Below are 25091 nucleotides of genomic sequence, written 5' to 3' on the forward strand. Positions count from 1 at the left end.
CATTGTTTGCATTATTCAGTACATTTTGCCCCCTTTTAGCCTGTCACAAAACTGCCTAGCTTCGTCAGCGTATATCTCAATTGTAGTTTGTTTTATCAAAAAGTTGTCAACTAGCAAAATATTTTTCATTTATTTTTCGATACGTTTGTAGTTAACTAATTTCTGGTATCTTTGAAATTAACTGAAATATATGCTCTCAAAGTAAAGTACTTGTGAGCAAGATGTGCAGTTTTGATATTATTTCTACTTAAAAATTCAAATTTACTTGTAAAAAAGCAATAGTCTTACAGTTATAATCAATTTAAAAAATAGTCTTTCACTGAATATTACTAATTGTAGAATAGTAAAGTATATATAGTCTGAAACAATTAAAATAGGTAGTCCGTGGTCATCAATCAGTACGATAGTTTTTATTTATTTTCTTATCACGAAATTTTATCAGAGATCCTATATATGAAAGTGAAAACGGGAATTTTTTGATGATAAGTCATAGACCTCCCAGTTTGAGGAGGCTACATATTCATTGACAATTGGAATTGGGCGATTTGCAAGTTTTGTTCATCGGGTCCACAAAAAGTGGTATGTATAGTGTGCTAGAACATTGAGAATCTACTTTTACTTTCATAAATTTCCCAAGAAATATTTTGCACGTATTTGTCAGTTGACAAAATTTTGATAAAATCAAAGAAAACCGAGGTATACATATGTTGTCAAAGACTCAAAGTAGAACATTTGGGATTTTATTTTCTATTTGTAATTTATTTTAACCACCAGATCCATCTTAATGATTACACTGATTCTTCCAGCCTGTCAAATTGCAACTGTACGTAGTCTTATTATTTTCCTACTACTATCACATGACGTGGCAAGGCCAGAGACTTCGTTCTTTTTTCTGCAATCGACTGTTCGATGCGCCGAGGCGCGCAGAGATTTTGATCCGCATCTCAAATTGTGTTGACTTCTCACTACAAATATTTGATTCCCATGCTTGTGACGTCTTCTGTCCCCGTCTCCCGCCCTCTCCATCCGATATAATCCCACCCACCGCGCGCTCCGCCTCCTTTTATTCCGCCTCCAGTGTCAGTTGCAACGTTGGTGGCACACAAGGCTTGTACAAACTTGCATAATTTGATATAAAATTTATTTTTCTCCTTTCTTCTTTTTCCGATCATCGAAACCACACAAGTTGTGGTGATAAGTGCTGATATGAGATAGTTTCCACTGTATCATCTCTCTCTCTCTCTCTCTCTCTCTCTCTCTTCATTTCTCCTCACTTCCTCGCCGAATCATACAGAGATCGGCGTTCTCGAAACCCATCGATGACGTCATTGTTCCTTACAAGCCAAAGATTACAGTACTCCTTCTCCTCAATATCTCCTCTTCATTCCTTCTGAATCGGTGCACCCGCCTGTTTCCTGTGTAATGATTAGCGGCCCATTTCTTCACTTTGATCCAACTGTTCCACTCCAGACAGTCATGATGTAAGTTCTCCTGAAAATATGAAATATCAAATAAATTTTCAAATATAAAAATTCATCAAATTTTTTAAATTGCTTCAAGTACCATTTTGCATTTATTCATTTGAAGCAGTGACGTGCGGCACATTTACAAAATCCCCGTTTTCTCATAGTTGTGGCAACGGTTTTTGTTGGAAATTTATATTAAAAATACAGAAATATCTGTACTTTTTGAAAATAACTTAAAATTCAATAAAAAGTTTTGAAAAGTTGCTCGAAAACTTCTTCAGAGTCGTAAGATATGTGCCGATCAGCATATTGATATTTGAGGCAGTTTTTAAACAGCTTCTTGAAACTTTTACTTGAATGTAAAGTTGTTTTCATAGAATACAAATAATTCTGTATATTTCTATAAAAAAACGATAAGAAATGGCAAACGGCATTTGTCGCGCACCACTGATTTGAAGTGTAACTTCCTGGCTAGGCGATATCCACCACAATGACCAAGACCTTTTTTTTTTCATAAAATCAATTAATGTTGTAATCTGAAATCTTTAAGCGGACACCCGGCGACGTCTCCTTTGTCGCTTCCATCATCATCGTCTAGTCCGACCGTTGCCGACCCATCGAACATTCATTGCCGAGTTTGCGAGAGACGATACGACGGTTCGCAGCACTTCGGAATTGATGTAAGTTAGTGAGGAACACGAGGAGAATAGGTTAGAGAGGAAAAACCTAAGCGGAGGGTCGAGAAAATTTGGTGCTGATCATCAGATATTCATCTTTTCCGAAAAAGACTTGTTATTGGGTAATGCCTAGATTGTTTGTGATAGCCACAAAGTTTTCTAGGTCATCAACTTTAGATAAAACAGTTATAGACAGATTTTAAGATAATTTGGAAATGTGAGGGGTTGCCAGAAATAGTCATGGCCGTTTTTCTTATCTATATCCTTATCAAGTGAATCCTAAAAATAACTTAATTTTAAAGTTCGATCAATCCAGTTCAAATTCATTTCTCGCTCGAGATTTCAAGCCGATTTCTCTGAATACCGGTTTTCCAAGCCTATCCAAAGATATTTCGTTGTGAAGCTTTTCCCTGCTTCTCGCTTGACAAGATGAACATCTATTGATTTTCAGATTTGCCGAGCATGTGCCGCATTCTTCCGACGAAGTGTAGCTGTCAAGAAGACATTCGTCTGTAGACGTGGAACCAACAAATGTGAACTTAACAGTGAGTATTTCTAGAGTAACCCCTTTCCTTGGCAAATATAGATCAGTGACAAACCATTATTTTTCTAGCAGTGTCTCGAAAAACCACATGCCAAAAGTGCCGATGGATGAGGTGTCTTCTTGTTGGTCTTAATGTTGATGGTGAGTAAATATAAAAATTGTTGATTAAATTGAAATATGCATTGTCTCCAAATCAGCATCTAACATCACGCCAATTCAATCCAAACTGGAAATCGGTTTTAACATTCATGATTCGCTGCGCGCTAGAAACAATCCAGCACGGAATGAGTTCATTAAAACAAGCGCGAGAGATAGACACATAAAGAGAATATCAGTGGATGTGTGATGCTGCTACCCGCAATCATTCTGGTCTTTCCGAAGAACGAATATGTTCATCGTTGCATCAGTGAAACAGACAAAATATGATTGTTGGTCACAGTTTCCACCCAGCGAAGGGGGAGGAAGTTGTTGTAATAGTAATAGAGGTCATGAGAATAACATGTGAAATTGTAAATATTTCAGCAGTAGTTGGCCGACGATCACCCGACCATGTCAAGACAACATCAAGAGACGAATCAGTTAAAAAGGAAGATGAAGAATCGGATACTGGCTCAGAGGGTAAATCATGTGAAGATATGGATGTATCCCATCCAATTGAACAATTCCAACAACAAATATCATTTTCTGTGCACCGCCCAATTCCAACAATTGGAAATCCAAATATCTACACAACAAGGGCATCTCTCATTAACAAAGTACTTATCAACTATAAGTGAGTTTATTGGAATTCCACAATTCAAATTTATAATTTTCGTTTTTTCAGTGAATTCACCAAATCCCGCCTAGACGTCGAGCTTTCTCTCAAGCACATGCAACAAGATTCCAAAGTATTCGGATCAACTGGCATTCCAATTGTTCCAGCAACTCGTGAAATCATCTCAGAAATCTACCAAAAACAATTCGGGCTTCTCCATATTTTCCTCAAAAACACTTTCGACGAATATGCCGAGTGTGATGTCCAGGAGCAAAAGAGAATTTGTGCTATGTTTTATCCAGTTCTCTGGGAAATCGAGTCCTGCTACTGGACCTACCGTAATATGCCAGTTCAACCTGAATACGAGACTTTGATGATGTGCACTCAAACTACTTACATCGACTCGAAAAATGTTAGATACTGGCTTGGAAATACCACTGGATTGAATGAATCTGATATTCAAGCAGTTGAAGCGTAAGTTTCTTTGAATTTGTTTCATATTCCCAATTAAACATTTTCCAGTCGTTTGGAGAATCTTCTAACTAAAGCAAGAAACTTGGTTCTCGAGCCAATGCACAAATTGATCATCAAAGAATTCGAATTCATTACCCTTTTGGCTCTCAACATCTGGGCTCCTCGCAATCATCGCGGCTGTGTTTCCGAAGATCGCGCCGAGCAAGTTCGTGATGCTCTTTTCGATGATCTACATTATTTGTATTGTGATGGCTTGAAAATCGACAAGTATTCAAGTAGAATGGGAGAAATGATGTGTCTTCATACAGAAGTTCAGGTAATTAAATTTAAATTCGAATATTTGATTTTAAAGCTCACAATTTTCAGAATGCCGATATGTCCTCCACCATCAAGAATATCCTATTTTCCGATCTCAACGCCTACTTGTACTCAATCTAATTTTGTTTCCCTAAGGTTTCTATCCTCCCGAATCCCCTTTTAATATCCTGTAAATACTTTCTTCAGTTTTCAAATTCTCAAATTTGCTTTCACTATCAGTTTAAACTCGAAGCTTTTGAACATTTTCATCCTTCCAAATGACTATCTCTATCAAAAAATTGTGATCGCGTTCTGATTGCCATAGCTGATCTTTAATATTGTACCGTATTGTTCACTATATTTCCTTACCTCATAATAAACAACGAAATTTGATGTTGTTTAATCCTGCAGATCAGTGGCTGGTTTTTAATGTAGAACACAATGATGAAACATTGCCGAATGACGTGGATGATCGGTACATTTTTGCATCACAAGCCTTTTTAACAAAACAAGAAAAAAATTTTGTGAACATTGATAAGAAATAATCACCTGTTATGATTCATTTGATTAATTGGAAATACATTTTTGATTCTTGTATGACCTGTGAACTTTGGATCAACATCAATAGCAAACTGTCGCTCTTATCATTCAATATAAAATACTATATTTTTACGTAGGCCTACCTGCTTTCAATGTGATAGGCAGGCGCGGAAACAACTCAGGCGGCCTATTATAAAATAGTGATGTATGCCCTACTGTAGTTATCATTACAACAAACTTTCGTCGCGGCTCACAGTTGCTTGTAGATCTATCCTTATTGTATTGCACCACTCTGCAAAATATCTCCAAATTTATATCTCCGCTCAATCTCTCCAAAACGAATTTCTAAGTTGTCCAGGATCGTAACATGGAGTAGCTGAATGAACGCGTTTCATATTGCGATTAGCTTCTTCTTCCCGTTTCTTAAAGCGTTTTTGTATTCTGAGCGAAATTGGTTCAAACTGTGAATATCAAAAATAAATCTATGTAGGCGAGAAAAAATCTATACAAAGCAATACAAAAAGCTATCACGATTTGAAATCGAGTTTAAAAGAAAATTAAGAAAAATCCAGAATTTGCTAAAATTTGAAATATCTTGTCTTCGCTCTGAAGTTTTGGCTGCTCTCCCTACACCAAACTATGATATTATTATATGAAGAATGATATTATATTATGAAAAATGTACCAAAACAGCAGTATTCGTGGTGAGACCCATTGAAATAAATTGTACTTCAGAAAACTCTCCAGTTCAAACACACGTGTCAAGGCCGTTACGAACTTTTCATGCGCACCATATCTCCTTTTCAGATCTTTTTTCTGACAAATATGCGCCTACCGTGTCCCGGATCGTTACATGGAGGAGCGGGATGCGAGGGTTTTGTTGTCCAAGATCAATATCGCTTCTTCAAGCTTGATGGTGATTTGCCTTATTTATGCAAATGTGTTCAAGACTTTTTAGGGAATCTCATAGGACATTTATTAGTGGAATAATGGACGAAAATAAATATTAGAGCAGTGTTACTTTGCCGAGAGAAACATTAATAGTTTAAACAAATACTGTTACTAATAAAGTTCAATAATGTTCTATTAGTTTTCTATAACTTTCAAAATGTTTTTGTTAGTGTGACATTTACTAACATCAACCAGCTTTAATTATCTACAAAGCTCTCTCCGAAAGATGTTTTATCTCTATCAAAAATCTTCAAGGGAATAGCTGAAGTCCTGTTCTGGATCGTAACATGGAGTAGCTGAATGAAAGCTTTTCGTATTAGAAAATAGACAATTTGCTGTTATGAAACATTTCGATAGGGAGTTTTAAGATGAAAACTTTGTTTCGTTGTAAATTCCACAGAAATGAGCGACTCACATTGTTGAAAAAAACTTGTTATTTTCGGAAAGTTGATGCATACATTTTTCTAGTCAATTTGAGTTTGAGTTTTTATCCAGGTAGTTTCTAGTTTTGAAACTGACTATGAAATGGCAAACTGATACTTTGGCAGAGCATATGAAAGTTTCTGATTTTTTTTAAATTTCCAGATTTTAAAATTATTTCTAGTATTGAAAGCAAGTATGCAGTGATCGATAACGACTTGTACACAGGATAGTAAAGTTTCAAGTACAGTCGTGTTTCTATTAGCGCTGCACCCAATTGCTCAACTTGAAAAGCCATATATCGGTTGATTTCCAAAAAAAATCAACAAAAAAAATTTACAAAACATAAGAAAAATATTTTAAAATTATATTTTCAGTTGATAATTTTTATCAGAAGTTAAGCAATGGGACGGCAACTAGCATTTTGCGTGGCAGTTAAATACAATTTTGGAAACATTTCAAGGCTTTTTTAAAATTTTGTAATGAATTTTTCCGATTGCGCGCTATCTAATAAAAACTCGTTAACCAAAATTCTTGAAAAGTTTTCGTATTTCTCAGAATGTTTTTAGAATGTTTTACAAGAGGTCTGTAAGTTTTTAATGACTAATATGCAAACTGTCTTCTTGTTTAGAAGCTCAAAAATCATAGGCCTTCATATTCATATCTTCTACATCTTTTTGCGGAAAACAATATCCGTGTCCTAGATTGTAATATAAAGTAGCCCTGCTGACGGTTGTTTGTCGAGAAAGATGAATATCTATTCTTAAAGTTCCCCAATAATTTTTGAGATTGGGGGAAAGGGACGTTGGATCTTAATGAAGGTTTTTAAGAAACTGATAAAAAATTAGATCGGCTTTTCGAACTGAAACACATCGGGCTTTTATGAAAAATAAATTCTAAAACAATGCGTTTGCATTTATTTTAACCTCTGATCTCAAACTGTATCATCGACTTCATCCAATTTCCACGTAGAAAACACTCCACATTTTACATAATTTAAAATTTCTCCAATTTAAACTACAATCTTGACATTTTCCTGAATCCATGTAGCAAGAAATGCACCCAAAATCCGGTTTCTTTTTTCTCAGACATCGTTCTGAAGCGATTTTTGTAGTTCCCAAACAAATACACTTCGTTTTCTTGAAGATCCTAATCTCCCTTCTTCAGCTTCATACTTCAGCTCGACAATCCTTCTTTTCATGGAATTCCGTTATCTGGTCAATTATCTTGGCGAATTGTCTACGAGAAATTTAGAAAAGTAGAAATGAAATTGGGAAATTAACATCTGAAATACTGATTGCAAAATGCGCACCTTGTCATTTTTTGTTTTTGAAAAATTAAAGAAGAAAAATAGTTATACTAAACAGAATCTTTCGAGATTAATAAGTACGTTACTATCAAAAACCTTTCTAACAAACAATCAACAAAGAACTACTTTACGCTCAAAATCGTTCATTTAATCTTTCGTAGTGGCCTTCATGTAAAGGTTGTAGTCAACGAAAAAAATCGTGGTAGATGTCATCTGTATTATTGTACCTGTTTGCGCCAGCATACTTTTTTAAAAAGTATTTCTTGATAGATCTGCATACTTTGGGTTTTTGAAATTATTAGTTTTTTTTATTAAGAGAATTATCTGAAATTCCGAAAAATCAACTAATTTAAGTATGTAACTCACTCTTCTGAGAAGTAGTGGCGTGAATTCAAATTAATTTTGGTTTGTCTAGTGTTAGAATAAAGTCACAAATATACCAATTAACGAAACATTATAACAATATTTGAAATTAATTCTACCAATAAATACTTTTGTACAGACAAACGAGATAAGTGCGTGCTTGCAAAGCCGCAAAAATATCTCCCCAACATTAGTGTCCCACAATTATTACAACTAACAGCTTCCCAGTCATTTTTAAAAATTTTAAACCGGCTTCGGAAATTTTTTGCTATAGTTTTTTTTAAGTTGATATAATTGCTTAGAACCCATTGAGTTTTTTATTGCAAATTTCTAGGCCAACCAATAAATTAACTAATGCTCAGCATTTATCAAGCTTTTCCAACAACATATTTATAATTCTACTCGTACTATTAGCTTGAATCTAATTGCATTTTCAAAACGAATTAGTACTTGATTTTTCACCACCTAGTTTGGCAGTTAGCGGCCGAATTTCTGGACGATGCCATCATCACTTACTCCAAAGTCAATTTCGGTCAACCGTTTTAAGGAGAACCAGTTTGAACTCACTGATTTTTTTTAAATTTATATTTTTGTTCATGTTTCAAACGAAAAAAGTCGGTGGGTCTGTTACAACAGAAGTTGTCTCAGAAAAAAATTGTACAGTTATACAATAATATATCTTTAAAAAAAAACAATAAGAATACAGTTTTTGTACAAGCTCCATTTTTGGATAGTGTCTTTGTAAAAATTTTGACTCCAAAGTCCACCTTCTTTTGAAATTCCGATTTTTGAAGTACGGTTCCGGATCTTCTTTGCAAAAGTCGGGATTGCCCCCTACCTCTTGGCAATAGGCTATTGCAACAGTGAAGCAACGGAATTTGAAATTTATTTTTGAAGATTGCTATCGTAAAGCGGGATGGAGTGAAACTGCCCTTTGTTGAAAATTACAAGCTTCTTCTTTTCAAAAGTGAACTTCAGTTTATTGGAAAGTGCTGTTAGATAATTTTCAGAAAATACGATTTCTCAACATGGTTCTGAATTTTTTTCCAATGTGCCAAGGGAATGTAAAGAAAAAAAATCCAAAGCAAATTATTTTTGTCAAATTAAAATTAATCACTTTCAAGTGCTACTGATACTTCTACCAATTTCTATTCTGAACATTTTATTTCTCTCCTTTTCCCGAAAAACAATGCGCGAGGTGCCCAAAGTTCCCAAAGTTCAAAGATACGATCAAAGAATTTCCTTGTTGTGGGTTATACAACCTTCAAGAAAAGGGTCATCTCTACAGTATATCTTTTGATGACTTTAACCGTAACCATACCACAAATTAGGATTTCAGAGCACAAATTTATAGCAATTTTTCAGCAAAAACCATATAAAAAGACATACTGTGTTGGTAATTATATTTGATTGCCGTTTTCTTAAATTTTGTCATCCATTTGATTTGTTGTTGCATAAAAACGATGAGCACGTTGTCAAGACGATTAAAAAAATTAGCTGCGCAGCGAACCGGTCTAGTAGAGAAAAGACAGTGTGAGGATGTACTCAGAGCCTACCTAAATGAGTTCAAAATACAATGAAAACATATATAAAACTAATCAAAGACCAACAAAATAGAATCAAACTACAATCAAGAAATCCTTATCACAAAACATTTTCTACCACTTATCGACAGGAAGAAACGAAATTATGGTACTACGCTAGCAACGCGATGGAAAATTTGTAGATTGAGTGAGTTTTTTCCCCGTAAATCCTACCACTACTTAAAAAACTAATATTTCCTTTTAAAAATTCCAGCACTGAAACAAGGTTTTTTTTCTAGTCTTCGGGTTTAAGAAATTATTGTATTTTTTGATATATTTTTTCGAAGTGTACTATTTTTATGATAAGTTTCGTTGTTTAAAATTATATACAAAAAAATGCATGATCCGTATACATATTTGAATTTTCAGAAAAATGTATGAAAATAAGAAAAACTTCCATGACGCAGAAATTGCCAAATGGTTTGTTCAAAGTTTCCAATAAATTTCCGATATTTTTTAACAGTCAAAAAGTGACAGTTATTAGCTAATTAAAACAGCATTAATGGATTTTCGTTTGTAATATGAGTCATAATTATGTAGATAATTTTCATGGAAAAGAAATTTCGAAATCGTCTTTCCGTTTTCTGAACATTTACGAAAATCAAAAATTAAATATTTTGATAACAACTGAAGTTTTCATATTTTGTGGTAAGAAAATGAATCACTTCAAAATTGCAGAAAAGCGGTTAAAGTATTTGTACTAAATTGTTAAAGTTCTATACCTATCTGTACCTATAAAATAGTCCGCAATGTGTTTTCGAACAAATGAGAATGTGAGAGTCATATTTTGTAGTGAAGCTGTTCGATTCTCTTTTGAGTTTTAATATGCTTTGTTTGATTTTCTTTTCCGGTACAAGAGAATGTAGGAAACAATTGTTGAATTTCGTTTCATTTAAATGTTAACCTTTTTCAAGTAATCGTAATATTAATTTTCAATTTCTGACTTAGAAAAGGAAAGTATTAGGAAAATTGAATTAAGATTAATTTTACCCAAAGGAAACACATAGTTTTTAAAATTTGCAAATGCTCTTTTCAGAATCCTTTTTAAAAAATCAATAGAATTTCAATTTTTCCTGACAAGCTTATATTGATTGTTATTTCTGAAATAATCATTTCTAGTGGCATGAGTTTTTTTATTTATTTATTGTCCGAATGTTTACCTGGCAGTGGATATTTCTTACCTTCGCAGTGTCACCTTTGAAAGTTTGGGAAAGTTGCAATCCGCCTCGCAGAGAAGCGATAAAGATCTTAAAGTGCAAAACACCCCGCTTCTTTTGTCGAAATGTGGGACATTTTAGATTATTTTTGAAAGATTCTGAAGGAAAATTGGAGTTTTAAAACTGGACTTTGATTCTAGAAGACAGAAATAATGAATTCCGGGCCGTGAAAGAATAACAAATGAACATGCTTTATTATATTTTGATACTGAAACAGAAATAGTATGAAACAATATTACTCTGCCCAGTTTTTTTTGTAATTCATTGGTTATCCTATTGGTTTCAACGAGGATAAAATTAAAATTTGTATGTTCATTTTGCAAAATCTCCTAATAGGTTTTCTACTAACCTTAGAAGTTTAAAGTAGTATTAACGCCAGCATGGAATATATCTAAACACACTTATATTGGAATCTTCAAATATCAAGAACGCTCTCTTAGAACATTTAGATTTTGAAAAAATTTGAATTTTCAAGAAATTTAGCTATATTGCTCGAATACAATCAATCAAGGCTTAATTGGTATATATATAGAACATACACAAAATGTGGTCGACATGCAATTTATGATAGATGAAAAGAAAACGGAATATTTTTAATTAATTTGTCAACAATTCCAAATTGAAAAAAAAACATTTATTAATAAAGATATTTTGCCATTTTAGCACTATAAAGTTTATTTCAATGGCGTTACTTCACTTTTAAAAATAAACTGTTTCAGCTGAATTTCTAACTTCAAAAAATTAATATAGTTTGCGATTGAAAAAATCTAAAGATTCGTTATTTTTCAGGAGAAAAGATGCCATAAAATGAGCAACGTTTTTTGGAACTATTTTCAAAATTTTGCTATTTTGCTACAAAATTTATATTTTTTGGACTTCCAGATCTTTCTAGGAAGTTTTTTTTCTCAGATAATTTGAATTTTCCGCCAAGAAATTTTCGCTGAAAATTAAAATTTCCCGCCAAAAAGTTTTTTCTCAGAAAATTTGAATTTCCTCTCATTTTTTAACAATCTCTAATATCTCCAAAATATGTTTCGGGACAATTCGAGGCCTTCCGAAAATATCAACATGTCTCGCTGGAAACCGATAATAATCTTCAGAAATGAAAAAGCGAGACCCGTGAGTTTTGCCGAAATATAGGACATTTTCGAGGTTCTTTAGAAAATCCGAAAATGTATTCGGTAGATTGGATGTTTGAACTTTGGAGTCATTACATTGCCAGGAGGAAAGTGTACAAAACACTGAAGAATACATATATCAAACATAAAAAAGCTATGATTTTGGGTTTGAAACTTTTTGGAGTATATCAAGAGCATCTCTTTCAAAAAGAAAGATCTAGATCACCATAAAATGATAATTGAAACTCTGACTGAAATATTGATTTTAAATGTGACGCCAAAAGAAAACTTCACATGTGTTTTTTGTAAAACAAAAATGTCTTTCTCAGAGTTCTACAGTTATTTTTGAAGTTTTGTGGAAAGTTTTATATTATTTCAAACACTATATATAAAATATTTTTTAGTTTTACAAACATTTACATATATACACTCTGAATAAAGAAAAACTGGAAAATTGAGAAGAATTTTTTTTTAACCAGGGGAAAATCAAGTTGCACTTTCTCGAAACATTGCAAATGATATTCAAAGTCACATTTTCAGTCAGGCTTTTGTGCTGAATGAATAAAAAGTTCGAAAAATCGAATAACATCATTTTTATGATAGGGAGGAATATTTCGGCTCCTATCATCTTTCCGCATTGATTCATTTCTTATTTGCAAACATCTAGACAAGTTTACTCGTGCATTTTCTACCCTGATTTTTTGTCCCCCAGTGAATTAGTGTACTCGTGAGAATATTCGCATTTTCAGCAGGTGTATTTGTGTGTGTATTTATTATTTTTCCAATTTCCTTGACTCAATGGTCAAAATAAAACCACGAGGTGTAGTTCTGCGAGCCGGTGTGGCTTCCTGCTGTTTTTGTGAATTATTTGAGTAGTTTTGCTGAAAAACAAAGGCATTCAGACAGAGAGTGTACAAATAATATTTACAACATTTTTTGACGTTCGAGCGAGTGTCGTTTTTTTTCGATCTCTATAGTTTTTTAGAGTTAAAAATTATCTTCCGAATATTTCAAAAAATTAAACTATCATGTGAACATGTACAATTAACTTTGTTAAATCTTTTTACAGAGTTTCCAATATAGGTAGGCTTCCTGCAAACCTATTGCCTACCAATTTTTGCACTAACGAGTTGTCAAAGCTGTGGTTTTCATTAATTTTTTTCCAGTTCAATGAAGAAATGAGCAAAGTTTTGGAATGTATGTACATACTTTGGCAACAGGAATGCCCGTAGGCACGAGGCAGGCGTAGGTTACCTAGTCAAAATGCAGAAAAAATGTTTCCGTACGTGTGAAAACTACTCTTTGTGTATCACAAGTTTTAAAAATGATTGAATAAAACAAGTGGCGTAATTGGATTCAAGTAGAGTTCTAATAATTATATAAAGCTTCTGCAAAAAATTTTTCAGCGTACTGTTTGTAATCATTTTATTAAAAAAAAATAATTAAAAACTGATTGAAAACTAAACTAGAATTTAAAAAATTAAAAACAACGTAAAAGTATTTATAGACTCTCTCCCCGGTTTTTTCAAATCCAAATAATCCCTTTTCGGGCGATAAGAATTATTTTGAAAACATCATGAAAAATATAATTGTTTGCTTTGCTTGCTCTACGAGAATAATTGTTTTTTATCCGACGAGTTTTTTTTAAATTGAATTTGAACTAAAATATACTTTTTGTCTACGTTTCGATTAATAATCACATCAACACAGAACACACCTACACTTATCAAATTGATAAGAATTATTAAGTGACAAATTCATATGGGTTTCTTTTTTTTCTTTCCAAGAATTCCTTGATACCAAAAGAAAGAAAAAGTTCAAAAACGAACTTCCCGATCGTAAGTGTCTCCTCCACCTGGCCGTACCTTCTTCAATGTTCTTTTTATTTTCATTTAAGTTGTTTGTTTGCAGCAAACAAATACATTTTTGCTTTCGTTTGCACACGCGAACCACTGTCCACTTTCGTCCATTTTTCTGTTTTGCATTCATTCATCTATATTGATTTTCAGCTGAAAACGAACTGAAAATTGAGTTGGAACTGAGTGAATTCGGAGGGGAATCAATGGAAGTCTTCGTACAATGGGCTCCAAATGTTGTGCTTCTCGTTGGGGTTAGTTATTTTTAAATTTATGATTAATTGCTCAACTGGCAACTAGCCCAGCATTTCAAAATTTAATACATTTTTAAGGAACTGAAATAGACAGTTTAAAAATCCAATTACGAAATGCACTACTAATAGGGAAAATCGCTAATTTTGATAACTTTTGCGTACTTCTCGTTTATTTCACATTTGACTTACACTTTTGGAGAGTGCTAAAATCTAAAAAGGCCGTACTTACACTTTTGAAAACATTTGTTTCACTTACTTAATTAATTGATAAAATTTTGTAAAGTATTTTAAATTATGGAAAATTGACAAAAATTTGTTTTTTTTTTAATTTTTAAATTTGTATTCTTATTTTTATAGTCCATTCTTCACAATAACTTGGGGTTAAAAATTGCCACAAGGTTTTCAAACAACTTTTAAAACTCTTATTCGAGTTATTGTACCAATACTTTGTCTGAAGTTTTCAGAAAAAAATCCATCAATGATAACTTTTGACCCTTTTGAGTATATTTAAACAAAATTTGAAAGACACTCCAATGCCACTAAATTGGAAATTTTTAAAAACTTGATTGTTTACAACATATATTAATATTGATAAAACTATATATTAATATTCTTAAAATATTTTTGACATATAGAATTTTGAAAAATAGCATAATTTTTGTAAATTCATTCACTAATTCTTTTAAAATTTTCAGGGAATGTCAATTGTATGCATTCTAATTCACATTATTCAATCGACACTTCGACCTCCACAATGCTGTCATAACTCTTCAGGTAACAATCAAGTGATGAAAAAGATACGAGTAATTAATCAAAAAAAGAGCTGATTATATTTAATAAGATTGACTGCGGTTTTTAAACACATACTATGAACAAAGGTTTATGTAATTAACATTTTCAGGTACATTAATAATTGGCTTGCCACAAGTACATCCGCATAATTCATTTCAATATGTTCGATTAGAGAGTCAAAATGTGGAAACAGACTCTTGGCACAAAACGGCGTTCCCAGTTTTTGACGTGTAATAACAATTTTTCTGTATTGTATTAACCCTAATAAATGACATAATAATATACGAAGCACTTGCATTTTTTATTTTTATGAACAAATTTAAATTTGGAAAAGTGTTTCCCAAAAATAATACAAATGTAAAATATTATATGTGTATTGATTTTAAATGTACATACCTACAGTAACAAATTAGAGTGTGATAAAACTTTCAAACGTGCAGTAACGGATGATAATTTAATTGAACTTAATTTTCGGCAGCACCGACAAGAAGAAAAATGAAAACTTTTCAGATTTTAGTCGCATAAGTTTTTTTTTGGAATTTTGAATCACTATAAGAATATTACAAGGTTTTTTTTCAGGAATCTTAATATGAAATTTTTCTTTTCATTTGGAGTTTACAGATTGGACGTCTGAGTCGAGTGAAATTTTTCAAATTTTAATTTTGTGGGGTTCGTCTGTGATCCGGGAAACCCCGGGCGTTCCGGTTTGCAAATCCAGTTCTTGAACGGTATGAGTAGAATTATTTCAGAATTGTGAACAACTAAAAATTCCAAAGAAAAAATTCATTATTTGGAAAAATTAAAACTCTTATTTGAGTGAATACGGAACAGTATCATAAAACCCGAATGATTGAAAACAGTACAGATAAAAACAAAAAACCAGACATAAAAATCGAATTACATGATTGATTTTCCTCGTTGAATATCACATCCATGATTGGATACCTGCCGGCCGATAATCTCATCACAAGCAGTTTTCCGGTCGTAGACAAGTCCAAGAGCAGCTGCAGTATCAATAAGGACACGTGTCCAATTGTATTTCAATGAGTATTCAGATGTTCTGTAGTCTTGTGGGAATGTGTGATGGAAGTTGTGACCTCCCTCTCCGACGGCAGCAATTGTGGTGAAGACGTTTTCGACTGGGGTAATTGAGGAATCGTATGGCTTCCATCCGAAACTGGAAATAATAATTTTTAGATTTTTTATGTTTGATTTCTTCAATCGTGAATGCTTTAGGATTTGCTTCCAGGCAGGTTCGAATTTTGTAAATAAATAAAAAACTCACTAGTGAGCAGCGCTGTTGATGCACCATGTAGCATGAAGTGTGAAGCAATAACGGAATGTTCCAGCTGTGTAGAAGGCAATGAATGCAGTCTCCTTCCAGAAGTAAACTGGGATAATTGTTGGAAGAATGAAGCAGCACAAGATGACAAGTGGGAAGTAATGTCTGAAAATTGAAGGAATTGAAATGAAAACTTATATTTCTAAAAATTCCAACTCACTTTCTCTGGAAGACGAGAACTGGGTCACTCAAGAGATCAGACATGTCAAGCTTGGCTCCTTGTTCCTTAACTTGTGGATGCTTACGCACAAGAAGCCATCCCATATGAGCGAAGAAGAATCCACGAGTGGTGTTATGTGGATCAGCATCGGTATCAGTCCACTTGTGATGGCAACGATGATCACGAGCCCATTCGATGACGTCATTTTGAAGAGCAATATTGTTCAAGATCATCAAGAAGATTCTCATTGGAGTTGTTGCTTTGTATGATTTGTGGGACCAGAGACGATGAGCTCCGGCGGTTATTCCAAATCCTCCGAACACATACAGAAGGAATGCTGAAATTTTATTAAGTTTTAATATTTCTTCCAATTTGCCTTTCTATTTTTTTCTTTTTTCTGCTAGAGAATAAGAAGCACTATTCTCATAACCTGATAAGAAGTAACCCGGAATTTCTTCTCTCACTATCTATTTCTCTTCAATTCCCATTTGTTCAATGTGGTCACCCTCATTCGAATCACGCCATAAATTTTTTTTTGCCGACAGTTGACATGAAATGTTCGACTACTCGATGTCGCTGATCACATTGATCAGAACTGATAAGACGACACAAAAGTTTGGAGAAATAAAACTCACTGAAAATCACGGTTTGCCATTTTGCCTCGAAGATGAGCTGGTAGAGTCCGATGGCTGCAGCGAAGTGAAGAGCAGCAAAGAGAGCCACGTTACGCCACACAATTTCCATTTTATATGGGATCTGGAATTTGATTGGTTTTGGGCGATTTTGCAATATTTTGGCAGATCAAATCGAGTTGCCCTAAGCACAAGAAAAATGCTAAGATGTTAGGGTGCAGAAAATATCCTAGTACATCAGTATCGTTTTTAGACAGTCTAGGAAGTACAAGGAGCTCACCAAATTTGAAAAAAATACTATATTTTCCTCAAAGTGAAAATCAAACAACGATTTCTAAAAAAACTATTTTTTGGCATTCGCCGTTCTCTTGCGATGCCTTGCAGGCGGCCGTCGGTAAGCGCGCAGGTAGGCATTTTGGTACCACCTAACAGACTTAGAGATGATATGAATTTTATGAAATTTCAAAATTTTTTATATTGCTTTTGTGCTCACCTTCTTGCTCTCCTCTTGAAGTTGAATAATTTCATTTGGATCCACGGCGAGATATTGCGTCTCTGGGCCGCCGTCCTTCTCAATCTTTTTTGCGATGTTTGAACGAGTTTTTACCGTCATTTTACTGTCTGTTTTCTTTCTGAAAATTTTGAAATTTTGAAAATTAAAAAATATACAAAGATTCAAAAATTTAGAATAATTTTTAGCTTCTAGAAAATAATATAAAACAAAATAAAAACCGAGTTATTGAAGTATGAGTACAGTGAGTTTCTTGTCTTTTATAATCAAGCAGAGATCTGGTCACCTCCGTAGTTAAATAGGGGCGGAGCTCCAGCTACACTACGCAAGGCCCTTTGCCCTGCCCGTCGTCTGATATCACACCATTTCATGACGCCGGTATGGAAAAGGTGGGTTGGTTGTTTTCTGCGCGACACAAGAGAGTGTGTAGGTGGAAGAGACGGAGAGATGAAATTGTGTTGCAGAGTGATTGCGTGAGGAATTGGAAGGATCGGGGAAAAAAACGGAATGAGGAGAGAATAATTGAACACATCAGAGGACTATTCTTATTTCAAATTTAAATACTTTTCATTTGTTCTTTCTCATAAATCACGTTTTTTTTTGTTTTTTAATGTCAGGAGGTGTCTCTGCTCAATTGCCATTCAAGTGGTCACATTGTTTCGGAATGTGTGTGTACTTTCAAAAGCAAATAATCAAGTGTTTTTGAGGCAGTTTTGACACAGATTTTTCTAGAAATACTGGTTTAGTTCTAGAAATGTTGAATCACGTGACAGGCTCTAAAATGTTCCGTTTGAAAAATAAAATTTGCAGAAGAGTGCAATATTTTTCTTAAATTTCTTTGAAATGCATCCTACTTTCTCTGCAACTATTATTTATTCTTGGTACAGTTTTAATTGAGTTTTATTTTAATATTTATGGTTTCACGTAGGCTTGCCTGCCTTTTGCATGCCTACTGCAAGGTGATTGGTGTTTGCACCGTTTAGATTAACGTATTTTTCATTTCAATTAATTTGAAGATAGTTCAACTGGTTAACAATTCACATGTATTTTGTTAATAACATGTGAATACGTCTGGTACGTCTGTATGTATGTGGTATGTCTGGGCAAGCGCAGGGCTAGTAGGCAGGCATTTCTTTGCCTACCTATCAGGTATATGAATCGCCGTGTTCAGGTATGTTTAGTAATAACTATATTTTCTGCCTGCCCGCCTGCCTGCCTGCCTGCCTACATGTCCTTCATAAAATAAACTTTGACAACCAATAAACTATCTATGAATTGTTTCGATTTCTCTTATTCCCTGCCATTTAGTAATCACGAAACTCTTTCAACTTTTAACTTTGTCCTCCACCTTGTTCACGTTCACCTAGAAAACTTAGATGGTCAAGGTACACTTCTTCTCTTCTCACTTGATAGCTGACCATTTCCTGAATATTTATCATTATCAGCTGACTATTTTCTTCTGAATCGCTTGCTCCACTACACTACTTTTTTTACCTACATACTGTAGCATCAACATGTTATTCTTGTGGATCATAGATTATTATCTCGTGTACTTCAAATTTCAACAAATATGTTTACAGTAACTATCAGAAATGGTGTGTATTCTGTGCGATGCTGTTTGTTTGTTGATCTCATGAAAAGCGGGAAATTCGAATGTTTGATGTTCAATACATTTGAAAATAAATTCCTCTGCAAGAAATTGTATTCTTTGACACATTTTACTTTGTACCGACATATCTCTTCGGGTGAGAAGACTTCTGCTACACGTTGTTCTCAATTCTATAAGTAGAGTTAAGCTATTTCAAATGAAAGTTGAAAACATTTTGTAAAGTACAGCTTTTTTCGAAATTTGGAATTTATTTACGTAGTTTCTAGCAAAACAAATATCAAAATTGTTATTATACCAGCTCAGTGTTCTGTGACAACTTCCTGGACAGGTTAAAACTTCTGAAAGCCTTTAGTAAATTTTGTTTCTTGGCTTGGTTTTGAAACTTTCTGGAAAACTTTTAAAACGTTCTGTTAACTTTTATCTACTTTTAGAAAAGTTTTGAAACTTCTTAGCAGATGTTTGCGTCTCTTTGGCGACTTTCTGCAACTTCCGGGTAAACTTTTTAATTTTTGGATAACTTTAACAGTTTCTTGCTAAACGTTTGCAACATTTTTTTGTTCCTTGAGAGCTGAGCTCAGTTTTTGAACTTGGCAATTTATTCGAAAATTGAAAATGAATAGATGAAACTGCTAAATGTTGACAGAAAGTTGCCCCGAAAGGCGCTATTTTTGAGAAACTTGAAATTACTGCTAATTATGTTTCAAACTTTGAGTAAAACTTGCAATATTTCCCTCTCTCTGCGATATGATCGCTCTGAACTTTCTCAAATCTTCTTTATTTGACCTTTTTTAGAACATCAGAGATCATTAGAGCACGTTTTCTGCTCAAACTGTTACATTTGCTATTCCTTCCAATCATTTGTAAAAGTCGAAAATTTATTTGATAAGAGGAAAAAGGAGAACTTTGTCCGAATTTAGATGATTTGTTTGATAAGAGATTGACGACAATGATAAAAGACAATCAAACATGACTACAATTTTCCAATTCCTTTGAGTCGTTCCAACCAACCACGCTTCTCATTACCGTGACGACTCGATGGAGTTGGAATTCTCGATTCTGGTGGTGATGTGGTGATTCGTGGAATTGATGTCTGAGGTTCTAAGGTTCGTGGGCGCAAGATTGATGAAGATGGTGGCTCGCGGTTTGCTCCGTTATTTTCAATTGTTCTCTGAAATTTTGAAAACTTGAAAAACAAAAAAAAACAAATTTGTACAATTTTTTCTGAGACTTATGTTTGTCATGCAATTAAATTTATAAAAATTAGACTAATTCTAATTGAAATTTGTATTATTTAGTCCTTAAACATTACTCACAAATTTCGACAATTGCACCGATGGTTGCTTGAGCCGTGAGACTGGTTGAGATCTTTGAATCTTGCTCTGCCTTCTCTCAACTCCTCCTTCAACATGATCTCTTCTCTCTCTTCGTTGTTCTTCTCTGTCGTGCAGAGAATCTACAGTATTCCGACTTTCCGCCGAGAATGCTCTTTCGAGCTTCCGAACTCTTCCCATCTGTGGAATATTCGCTGGAACTATGTTTGCAGTGGTGCCTTCTGGTACAATATCATATGCATTTCCTTTGACAGGAATAATTATTCTTCGTGTGAAGACTGGTGTCCCGTGAGGACTGTGCACATTATTTGAAATATCTTGAGTTGAAGCAACAATTGTTGTAGTCGTTGTTCTAGAAGCTGGCGGAGGTTCATAAGCATTATATCCATGATCAATACTGTTAGTTTTCATAAATTTAATACTTCTTTTAGTCTCCTCGTTTCTTCGAATTCTTCTTTCCTCTGTCTCTACCAAACTTATTGGTCTTCGATTACTTGGAACTTCTCTTGTCACCCGATCTCTCATTATATTAGAGTTAGAAACTCCAGAAGGACCTCTTCGTATAATTGGTCTTCCATTTCCATTCATTTCTCTCATCATTGTCTCGATTCTTGTATTTGCACGTCTCTCTGGTGGTGCCGCAAGTTCCATTGAAAAATCTGAAAAATATAGAGATATATTTCTCGAATTAGTTTCAAATGTTACCTTTTGAATATGAAAACAATTTCAAAAATTCTTCTTCAATATTTCTATCATTTCCAACAATCGCGTTCTTCTTGATGGTCCTCCTAGAATTTTCCACTCGAGATCCATGAAGCTTCAATGGGAGATAGAAACTAAGATCTTGCCGGATCTGAATATTAAATTTTTTAAATTGAAAACTTAGACATTATTTTTGAAAAATTGAAAAAAAAAGCAACTTACATTTCTCTCTGAAACACTGTGACCATGGAATGAAGATGGGCGTTTCTGTCGTTTTCCTCGAAGTGTTTGCATTATTTTGAGACGTTCCAACTGTGCCAAACTGACCAAATGGGATGATTGAGAGACAATTAAGTCAATCTGAAATTTACATTAAAAAAAAATTACAAAAACACATAAAAATGTCTACTCCGTTTTTTGAAGAAAATCGCCTCGAAGGCGCATGTTCAGATATTGGTACCTCTATGAAAGGTAGCAGAGTTTAATTTGTAACTTTCGAAATTGGGAACTGACCTGTGCTCTGCTAGTTTCATTTGTTTTCTCAATGACCGCCCATCTTGCTTCATTCAATCTTCTCACTACAGAATGCGTAAATGCATACAATGCCTCATATGTCGGCAGATTTTCTAATCTTCTCTTCATATTTATTTCATCAACTCCAATTTCCACAAGACTTGAATGTATCACTCTCATGTGTTCTCTCTGTAGACTTTCCAATTTTTCTAGACAATTCTGGTGAGCATCCTTCTCATGACAGCTTGAATTTAATGCCATTTGATGAGCAGTGGCTGCTTCAAGTTTCGCATTTTGCATTTGATTTTCGAAGATTCGAAGTCGTTCCTCAATCTTTTTAATCCAACTTGTCGCACTTTTCTCCATTCTCTCGTCAAGTGTTAATCTATCAAGAGCTTCAGAAAGTGCACATCTTCTGCTCAAAGCATTCACTTGCATTTCAGCTTTGTGCAGCTGGCACTGAAGTTTACTTTGCTGCTGACTTTTCTCTCTCAATTGTTCAACAAGTCGATTATTTCTCATTTTCATTTCTTCAATTTCAGCCATCAGATTATCTTTCTCATGTTGCCATTGGGTCTCCCGGCTCACTCTGTACATGTCTTCTAAAAAATAATAATAAATGGACATTTTCAAAAAATCATAGAAATCTTACCATGTCTATGCTCATAATTGTTAACATTCAATGAGGACGCAGTTTTCCTTTGCCTCATTTGCCGTAGACAGTCCGAATCCTCACTGTCATCTCTCCGATAGTAACTGGCTGGCCGAGGAGGCTTGCTAGGTACTCTTGAACAATGATCTTCCATATTTGCATACATTCCAGAAGACTCAGAGTCATTGTCGTTTCCAGATATCTTTCTACGGCGTTTTTTATTCGTTTGTTTCAGAGCAGTTGTTTTGGAATAAGAAGTTGGTTGAGGTATGTGAGTGGAACGACGGCGAAGTCCAAGAAGATCCAGGAATGAGGAACGACTTGTCGCTAAATGTTAAACTTTCAATTTTGAGTGAACCCTTTTCCGATTCTTTAATTTTTTCTTTTCTAAAAAATTATCTTGTTTCTGGTAGGAATGGTAGGCAGGTCCAGTCTCAGGGTCTAACGCCTACCTGAAACCTGCCGGTCTCATCCGCAAATTTCTCATTTTCTTAAGTCTTAGTTTTCTATTATTTTATACTGGCATGAGCTTCAATTGTACAGAAATTTAATAAAATAATATGAAATTTTGTATGGAAAATTGTTGAAGAAAGTGTTATTTCAAAATGATCAAATGATCACTCACTCATTGTCTCTGAAGGGTCTCTGGACGAAGAGGCCGATGATGGAGATGTGCATGCTGACGTGGAATTATCATTTTGATGACGTGGAACATTAACAGAATCACATCTTCTTGTTGTATCCCTACTTCTATGATCATCATCATCAAATATTTGTTCATCAATTTCACTATCACTCTGCTCGGGACGAACAATCGGAGGTGCTCTATTTCTTCCATAAGAAACATCTGAAGATGTATTCATTGAATTACTCGTTTCTTTTCTTGGTGGAGTTGATAGTCGTTCTCGTGCTCCATTTCTAATTTCCATTGATTCTGAGGATCGATTGGCTCGCCGAAGTTTCGGGAAGATTGAGGATCCACGATGTTCTAACATTGCAGACATTCGTTGAACCACATTTTTTGTGTTACGAGGAGCAGGGACTAAACGAGTTTTCAAGCGAAGATTCTCATTTCGAAGAGAACCAATTTCATCAACGAGGGAGCATAAGACAGCTGAAAAATGATGGACACCATGGAAATAAATAATTGATAACTCACAAAGAATTGGTGGCCCATCATCAGAAGGGGGTTCACTTTCTTTCACATTTTCATTTGTCTGATCCATCATTTGCTCCAACTCTCGGACGAACTCTTCTTCCTCAGATTCATATCTGAACCATTAAGTTTTAAATAACTAGAACACATCTTAAAAATCTTTTTTATGTTCAAGTTAAAAGAAATATAAAAATTAAACTTTTTTTAATAATTCAATTTTATATTCTAGAGAATAACATATACATATTTCGATCACCACCTGAACGACAAGATCTTTTGTTCAGAACTTAAATAAGTTTAAATAAATTTTTGAAAATATGCATATGTACATACGTGCGATATCAATACACGAGATTGAACAAATATGTTAAAAATTGCTTCAACTTTCTCAAATTGAAAAAACTATTCTAAAACAAAATTTGTGAGATCTTTAAACTGTTTAAAGTTTCATGTAGTTTTTTTTATTGGGAATCGTTTTGAGCTGTCTCTCCCAAACAGTAATTATGAAAAAAACCCACACCATATAAGAACAAACCTGAGAATAATATCTCTGACAGAAAATCCATTAGGGTGTTGATTTGACATTATGCACGGCCGCAAAGATCGAATGATGAAATGCAACTAGTTGTCCTTCCTGATGAAATAAGGGTGTAATTGAGCAGTTGGTTGATAGAGGGGACACACCGTCAAAACACGCGCACTTTGTAACATTTTGGGGAAGGAACGGCGAAAAGGAGAAGAAGATCGGGTTTCCGACTGTTTCCAAAGTAATTCAAGGTTATTGGTTATTGGGTTTTCAATAAATTTAAAGTATGGAAGAAACGGGAAAAGATTGTACACGTTTATTTATAAACGAAACGGAAATTGTTTTTAATTAGCATAATTTATTGATGCTTTCTTCTTCCACCCTTTCCTTCCGATCCTTTTGTCTCATTTCTACGTGGATGCTCGAAAAGACCACCGATATAGAAGAGAGTCGGGATTTCTTGTGGGTAGGTCTTCTTGAGCTCATCGATTTTCTCGTCTCTCTGAATCTTCGTCAAACTCAAATCAGCATTGACCTTGTCAACTTCAACTTTGGCAGCCGCAAGACGATCGATGACTCCACTGATATTCTTGCTCACTTCTTCCTTGTGAATGGTCATGTTCTTTGAGAACTCGGCGTATTGCTCCTGAAATTTTATAGTTAAAATTGAATAACAATTTTTGACAAGTTATATTTTTTGTTTCTAGAAAACGACATTTATTATTTAAATTTTTTCTTAAAAGGCACGCAAACGTAACATGAAAATCCACATAGACCTAATTTGTGGCACGCATTTCTCATATTGTGTTAACTGTTTCTAATACTTTAACTAATAATTTCAGATCAATAAAAAAAAATTTCAGATCAATAATCTGAATATTTTAACGTATTCAACTCACCGAAAGGTTATTATCCTCTGCCCATTTCACAAGTTTATCGTCCTTCTGTTGAAATGAAATTCCTGGATTCTTGACGATTCCAAAGAACGAGCTTCTCTGAGAATTTGTGAGATTTTTCACGAAATCTGGCTCATTTCCTTTCTGATGATGTTTGTGCTTTGAGTCGACAGTTCCAATTGCAAGAAAAACGACAACAAGAATAGAGAGACGAGTGTACATTCTGAAAAAAAAACAGAATTTCAATTTGAGAAAAGTTTGAACGAGAAACGAGCTCGAAGATATGAATGAAAAGTGTCTCGTTTTTATGAGTTTTTTCTTGAAAAGACGGAAACGAAGATGAGAAATTGGAAAAAATGTTACACCCCAGTAGACTTGAAGAAAATGTTCGGTTTTTTCTGTGAAAAGTGTAGAGTTTCTGTGCGTTATGTGACACAACAACAGGG

The 25091-nt window shown here is 34.2% G+C and overlaps 7 protein-coding genes and 4 non-coding genes across 15 annotated transcripts; 6 read left to right on the top strand and 5 right to left on the bottom strand.

Annotated features, from left to right (window-relative positions):
• Nucleotides 1-982: 982 nt before the first annotated feature.
• On the bottom strand, nt 983-1120 carry C29E6.12. The gene has a single exon (NR_056728.1). It is a non-coding gene; the product is annotated as an Unclassified non-coding RNA C29E6.12 (non-coding RNA).
• C29E6.10 lies at nt 998-1135 on the top strand. The gene has a single exon (NR_056729.1). It is a non-coding gene; the product is annotated as an Unclassified non-coding RNA C29E6.10 (non-coding RNA).
• Nucleotides 1136-1283: 148 nt separating this feature from the next.
• nhr-43 (Nuclear hormone receptor family member nhr-43) lies at nt 1284-4670 on the top strand. 2 transcript variants are annotated; one of them, NM_001307047.3, is made up of 8 exons: nt 1284-1481; nt 2017-2146; nt 2595-2688; nt 2760-2828; nt 3210-3459; nt 3511-3915; nt 3964-4231; nt 4282-4670. In NM_001307047.3, the coding sequence occupies exons 1-8, from the start codon at nt 1423-1425 to the stop codon at nt 4351-4353; spliced, it is 1347 nt and encodes a 448-aa protein (NP_001293976.1). In that variant the 5' UTR covers nt 1284-1422; the 3' UTR covers nt 4354-4670. The 2 variants fall into 2 exon arrangements, with proteins under 2 accessions (NP_001293976.1, NP_502254.1); NM_069853.6 differs by having other exon boundaries at nt 1354-1481; nt 2757-2828; nt 4282-4604.
• Nucleotides 2937-3067, bottom strand: C29E6.9. The gene has a single exon (NR_056730.1). It is a non-coding gene; the product is annotated as an Unclassified non-coding RNA C29E6.9 (non-coding RNA).
• A 9046-nt stretch (nt 4671-13716) lies between the features above and the next one.
• Nucleotides 13717-14896, top strand: VZK822L.2 (uncharacterized protein). Its single transcript, NM_182308.6, has 3 exons — nt 13717-13823; nt 14519-14597; nt 14725-14896. Exons 1-3 carry the CDS (start codon nt 13776-13778, stop codon nt 14847-14849), a joined length of 252 nt encoding a protein of 83 aa, NP_872108.1. The 5' UTR covers nt 13717-13775; the 3' UTR covers nt 14850-14896.
• A 489-nt stretch (nt 14897-15385) lies between these two features.
• On the bottom strand, nt 15386-17381 carry fat-6 (Delta(9)-fatty-acid desaturase fat-6; the record flags this gene model as incomplete). Of its 3 annotated transcripts, NM_001268666.4 has the most annotated exons (5): nt 15386-15792; nt 15901-16062; nt 16118-16454; nt 16753-16873; nt 17243-17381. In NM_001268666.4, 5 exons carry the CDS (start codon nt 17360-17362, stop codon nt 15513-15515), a joined length of 1020 nt encoding a protein of 339 aa, NP_001255595.1. The 3 variants fall into 3 exon arrangements, with proteins under 3 accessions (NP_001255595.1, NP_001255596.1, NP_001255597.1); NM_001268667.3 differs by lacking the exon at nt 17243-17381 and having other exon boundaries at nt 15513-15792; nt 16753-16861; NM_001268668.3 differs by lacking the exons at nt 16753-16873; nt 17243-17381 and having other exon boundaries at nt 15513-15792; nt 16118-16365.
• A 259-nt stretch (nt 17382-17640) lies between these two features.
• Nucleotides 17641-17820, top strand: ZK822.9 (uncharacterized protein; the record flags this gene model as incomplete). Of its 2 annotated transcripts, NM_001268670.1 has the most annotated exons (2): nt 17641-17649; nt 17725-17820. In NM_001268670.1, 2 exons carry the CDS (start codon nt 17641-17643, stop codon nt 17818-17820), a joined length of 105 nt encoding a protein of 34 aa, NP_001255599.1. The 2 variants fall into 2 exon arrangements, with proteins under 2 accessions (NP_001255599.1, NP_001255598.1); NM_001268669.3 differs by having other exon boundaries at nt 17641-17820.
• Nucleotides 17821-18830: 1010 nt separating this feature from the next.
• On the top strand, nt 18831-19049 carry ZK822.10 (Ovule protein; the record flags this gene model as incomplete). The annotated part of the gene is made up of 1 exon (NM_001268671.3): nt 18831-19049. The coding sequence occupies one exon, from the start codon at nt 18831-18833 to the stop codon at nt 19047-19049; it is 219 nt and encodes a 72-aa protein (NP_001255600.1).
• Nucleotides 19050-19725: 676 nt separating this feature from the next.
• ZK822.1 (Coiled-coil domain-containing protein) lies at nt 19726-23825 on the bottom strand. The gene is made up of 9 exons (NM_069855.6): nt 23759-23825; nt 23227-23339; nt 22693-23181; nt 22068-22394; nt 21416-22017; nt 21125-21262; nt 20906-21053; nt 20183-20859; nt 19726-20037 (listed from the first exon to the last, which is right to left on the bottom strand). The coding sequence occupies exons 1-9, from the start codon at nt 23806-23808 to the stop codon at nt 19840-19842; spliced, it is 2742 nt and encodes a 913-aa protein (NP_502256.2). The 5' UTR covers nt 23809-23825; the 3' UTR covers nt 19726-19839.
• On the top strand, nt 19895-22469 carry ZK822.8. Its single transcript, NR_056731.1, has 2 exons — nt 19895-19972; nt 22303-22469.
• Nucleotides 23826-24051: 226 nt separating the features above from the next.
• srlf-31 (SXP/RAL-2 family protein Ani s 5-like cation-binding domain-containing protein) lies at nt 24052-24868 on the bottom strand. The gene is made up of 2 exons (NM_069856.6): nt 24649-24868; nt 24052-24395 (listed from the first exon to the last, which is right to left on the bottom strand). Exons 1-2 carry the CDS (start codon nt 24865-24867, stop codon nt 24108-24110), a joined length of 507 nt encoding a protein of 168 aa, NP_502257.2. The 5' UTR covers nt 24868; the 3' UTR covers nt 24052-24107.
• Nucleotides 24869-25091: the final 223 nt, after the last annotated feature.

Source organism: Caenorhabditis elegans, chromosome IV, assembly GCF_000002985.6.
Source record: "Caenorhabditis elegans chromosome IV".
Classification (NCBI taxonomy): Eukaryota; Metazoa; Nematoda; class Chromadorea; order Rhabditida; family Rhabditidae; genus Caenorhabditis; species Caenorhabditis elegans.